This window comes from Mucor velutinosus (assembly GCF_035048745.1).
Source record: "Mucor velutinosus strain NIH1002 chromosome Unknown tig00001563, whole genome shotgun sequence".
Taxonomy (NCBI): Eukaryota; Fungi; Mucoromycota; class Mucoromycetes; order Mucorales; family Mucoraceae; genus Mucor; species Mucor velutinosus.
In genome coordinates, this window is record NW_027041904.1 from 4,312,333 (window position 1) to 4,316,658 (window position 4,326).

Below are 4,326 nucleotides of genomic sequence, written 5' to 3' on the forward strand. Positions count from 1 at the left end.
AGTAAAATAGATGATTTATGAAAACATGAAAAGAGGTTTCTGGCCAAAATGTCGAAATTTTACATATCAAAGTCCCACAAAGATAATTTCAGAGGTCGCTTTGGATCGATAGAAACATTTTGATTCAAGATATACCATAGTAAAAGTCTCCGTTTTCAAGGTGAAAAACGCGATCGTTTGATTTTTGATGAAAACCATGAGGGGTACCTCATGCTTTTTGGTCGAATTTTGTTTATGTTTTTTTGATCCCCAAAAAGTTGAACAAAGGTGTCAGAAAGTAACTGCCAGATGAGAGCAAGTGTTTGGGTCCTATTATGACAATCTAAAACGGCCTTGGACGCGAGAAAACGCAGCTCAAATGCACTCAAATTTTGTTGTATTATGGACACTAAGGACTAAAAAGTGGAAATACCAGTATGTTACTTGCCCGTATATGAAGCAGCTACGTGTATATGGATGTAGAGCATCTGATAAGAGTCAGATCCACAGATATTATAAAGGGTTTTCATGTGTAAGTGGAAGGTCAAAATGAAAATAGCAGTATTTTGATGAGACGAACAAGGACAGTTGGTAGCGCGAACTGCCGCTACGCAGGTTGGCTCTTATCCAAGCTAAGTAAAGGTAGAGAACCATCCGAAGCATAAACACTCGTATATATTAAAGACAATGCGTATTAGGGGTGTATCAGAAATTGGAAGTAATGTTCATCTCCTTGACGGCAGCTAAAAGTGGAATAGACGCCTTCAATGCGAACCAAAATCTTTCAATAGAGATCACCAAGTAATACTCTTCAGCATTTGTAGGGTTATTTTTCAAATTGAGCTACTTAAATAGTATCAGATTCTAAACGAGTTCCAGACTCCAGTAATTCTCTTTTCAAATGCAGCCTTTCAAGCTTGCACTATCAGGTGGCAACTTCTCATAATTCTGTCAATCAGATTTGACGTTACTTGAAAGCATGGCATCAAGAAATTTTTTCACTCTATTTACCACCGTGTTAGCACATTTGGGAGCATCTTCTCTTTTGACAGTCTCTTTAGTTTTCGTATGTGATGTGCGATAACTGAGGTATACCATGTGTATATTTTAAGCAATTCAAAGGATCACTGGGGTTATACATATAGTGAATAAGCAGGTTAATGGATCAGAAGTTTCAGGGACTACAATAGCAAAAAGTTATTATGTGTAATGCCCACAAAATGCATTTAACTTTCCTAATAATGCTTGATCTAACCTTGCCATCAAATTGTTCGAAAAGGTCTTTGTGGTAATGAACTAAACTAACAGAGATGAATGCTGTCGGAATCTTCTTTGGCAATTTTGGTTTCAACTCGTCTTTCGAATAAAGGGCTATCGTTGCTAGGGCATATCATTTCGCTATCGGCCTTGTTGTCTCCGTTGCTACATTTGACTAAAGCTTCATTCATTGCGACTAGTTTTTTGATGCTGGGTAAAAAATCTTTGATTTCTGATTTGCATTGTGGCAAGATGAAATCGAATAAGAATAAAGTAACATAGAACTTCTGGGATATGAGCACAAGCGTATACACATTGACTTTCAATCCCACGACTTGTAGCATGATGGGCGCGTTGATTTTGTGAGTATCTATCGTTGACTTGCTGAAATACACCAATTGTTACATATCCAGAATGAGAGCCCGAGTACGATTTGTGTAGTAAGGCGATTTCACCTCACCATAGGTGATATTTTCACGATACTGAGACTGAGAGATATTGGTTACGAGACAATCTGGGCGCAATACTTCCTTCTTTACGAGCTTCCTCTTGTTGGGATTCGACTCTGGGTAGCGAAGGCGGAATGTGTCATTGATGTCTTTGAGGAAGTATTTTAACCACTGGGTCCAGAAATCTAGCCTTTAGGTCACATTCGTTGAAAGCTTCAACCTCTTTATATCGAGGTAAAAACTCCAAAAGTTCTCGGACGCATCGAATTATTCTCTTGTGCCATACATCTTTTATGCTTTGTGACAATTGTTCAAGATTTGCCTCTACTTCATGGTAATCGAAACACGCCTTTTCAAATATATCATCGATGAGATTAAGTAGGTCTGTGTGTTTAGTTGTGTCGAAAGAGTAATGAGGTTGCAACAAATGTTTGTAGAGCTTGTTCAGGTTTGCTTCTCCAAAAAGGCGCAACATGTCAGTGGAGTAGAAGCCAGGCTTCAAGAACAGAATGTTTTCAAGAGCTCTACCAAAAGGGATAAGTAAGAGTACTTACACAAACAAAAACACTTACATAAGCTTGTAGAAATTTGGCTCGAGATACATGGCGTCCAATTGTGAGAGATCGCTGAGGCATTTCTTCTTATATTGCGCGAACAGACTTTGGTATACAGTATCATTGACAGCATACTTGGCATTAGTTTGAAGCTTGCTGCGAACTGCTTGGTTCAATTTTGGATTCACCATCGTGGGTAAACTATCGAAATCAACGTTTGCCTCAGCACTAAAATCCTACATCAGCACCCTCATCCATGCTATTTTATCAGACTTATTATTTGGATTAAATAATCTGTCACTGCACACATAATATGAATACAACGCTCTGCATAAAGAGCACTTTACGAACACCTACATGGAGTCGTCGTCCTTGTCGTCTTGATCAGTAGCAGAAGGAAAGAGGTCATCAACACCATCATCTTCGCAATCATTACTGGATACGGGTACATTTTCAAGCTCGCTGCGCAAACGCTTTCTTGGATAAACTGAGTTTTCTGATACGTTTTGCTGGATGGTTTGGTGTGTAGCTTGATTTATAGTTTGGGCTTTGTTCACAATTGTATTCGCTAACTGGATAGATGATGTGATGCTTTCTTGATCTGATGGAGGTCTCTTGAAATCTTCCAACAAACTCTGTGCGCGTTCTCGAAAAGACTGTTTTGGATGAGTTTTCAAGTTCTCTTAGCTCTTTTTTTCGTCGCAAGCCCGTGGTAGGATCGTTCTTTATCTGTATACTTTTTCTGAATAGCTTCAAAGATGTCCTTTATTCGCCAATCACTAGGTGATGTAGTTTCAAAGTAGTGTAATGGCATTTCATAAATTTGAGTGTTAAAGAAAATGCAAAATGTGAGTAGTTGAAGGCTGTGATGTTGGTGGATTGTAAATGCGAATTCAGGGACGAAAGAATGACCAACATTTATTGTTACGTATTTATTTTACACTCCTTTCTTGCTGAAGACCTCTTCATAAAAACATTAAAACTGAAGAAAGCTTGGTGAGCCTACCAGATGCGATATGACCATTTCTCCTCTCTTTATTGCATCATCTATTATGTATGGCCTGTTTGTACCTTGGTATTTGGTTCTAAATGGTCTAGAAGGAGGCCTTGTAAATACGTTTTACATTGCCGTCTGAATACGTTTCAGCTTCCTTGATGTGGGCATCCGATCGAGAAGTGACCAACTCGACAAGCTGCAATGGCTTGGTTGAGGGTTCCCCATACTTTGAGACAGCCTGTTCCAGCATATATAGCTATAGTGAAGGCTGTTGCTGCAAATATGTTTTGCTCAACATCTGAACACATTTCAGCTTCACTGATGCAATCAGAGTAGTTTGTGTGGCATGTCATTATTGCAATTACGAGTTTGCCGAGCCAAATGTAGTAGCTCAGTATCTATTCATTGTCAGCACCAAATTTACTTCCATTGTTGATATTCGCGTTTTTACTTTAGGTTACAAATGCCCATTGGAATACAAGTTAACAATACTCTTTGTCAAATCACTCTTAGAGTCTGAAATAGGAATCCGAGATGGCCAGCACGCAAACATACAAAGATCAAGGAGCCTCACTGTAGCTGGTCAAGAGTGAATGGGCCTGCATTTTCAGCCAAGGAAACAGTCTACGGACTCTGTCGTTGACCTCTGAGCGACAGTTTGGGGGGAGGACTTATCGAAATCAAAGATTACATGTATTTCCTTGTATTCACACTTTTCGAGCTCGTGTCTCTAAACCATACCTAAATTCACACAACTGCGATGGCCGTGTAATAAACGCTTTAATAAAAAGAAGCTGTAAATCAGAGACAACCTCAGTGGACTCTGGGTGTTTGGTACAAAGGACCCTTGGGGATTCAGAAGATCACTTCTTCGCTTCCGTGATGTTTAAGCATCTTCATTGTTTTGATATGGCTCTAATGAAATTGCTGTATGGTGCTGTATTGAGAAACAGCTGGACTTCTGTATACACGTAAAGACTTGAACGTCGACAGACGTACCTGTTCCGTGGCAGGTTTCTTATAAAATGGTCTAAGGGCAAATGCCACCAAACAAATTTGAAGTAGAAGTAGTAAAAGTTATGAACCTTGC

General features: G+C 39.3%; 1 protein-coding gene across 1 annotated transcript; it reads right to left on the reverse strand.

Annotated features, from left to right (window-relative positions):
- Positions 1–1,637: 1,637 nt before the first annotated feature.
- On the reverse strand, positions 1,638–3,486 carry ATC70_010046 (uncharacterized protein; the record flags this gene model as incomplete). Its single annotated transcript, XM_064829268.1, has 5 exons — positions 1,638–1,856; positions 1,972–2,209; positions 2,258–2,467; positions 2,597–2,874; positions 3,364–3,486. 5 exons carry the CDS (start codon positions 3,484–3,486, stop codon positions 1,638–1,640), a joined length of 1,068 nt encoding a protein of 355 aa, XP_064686470.1.
- Between the last annotated feature and the right edge of the window lie 840 nt (positions 3,487–4,326).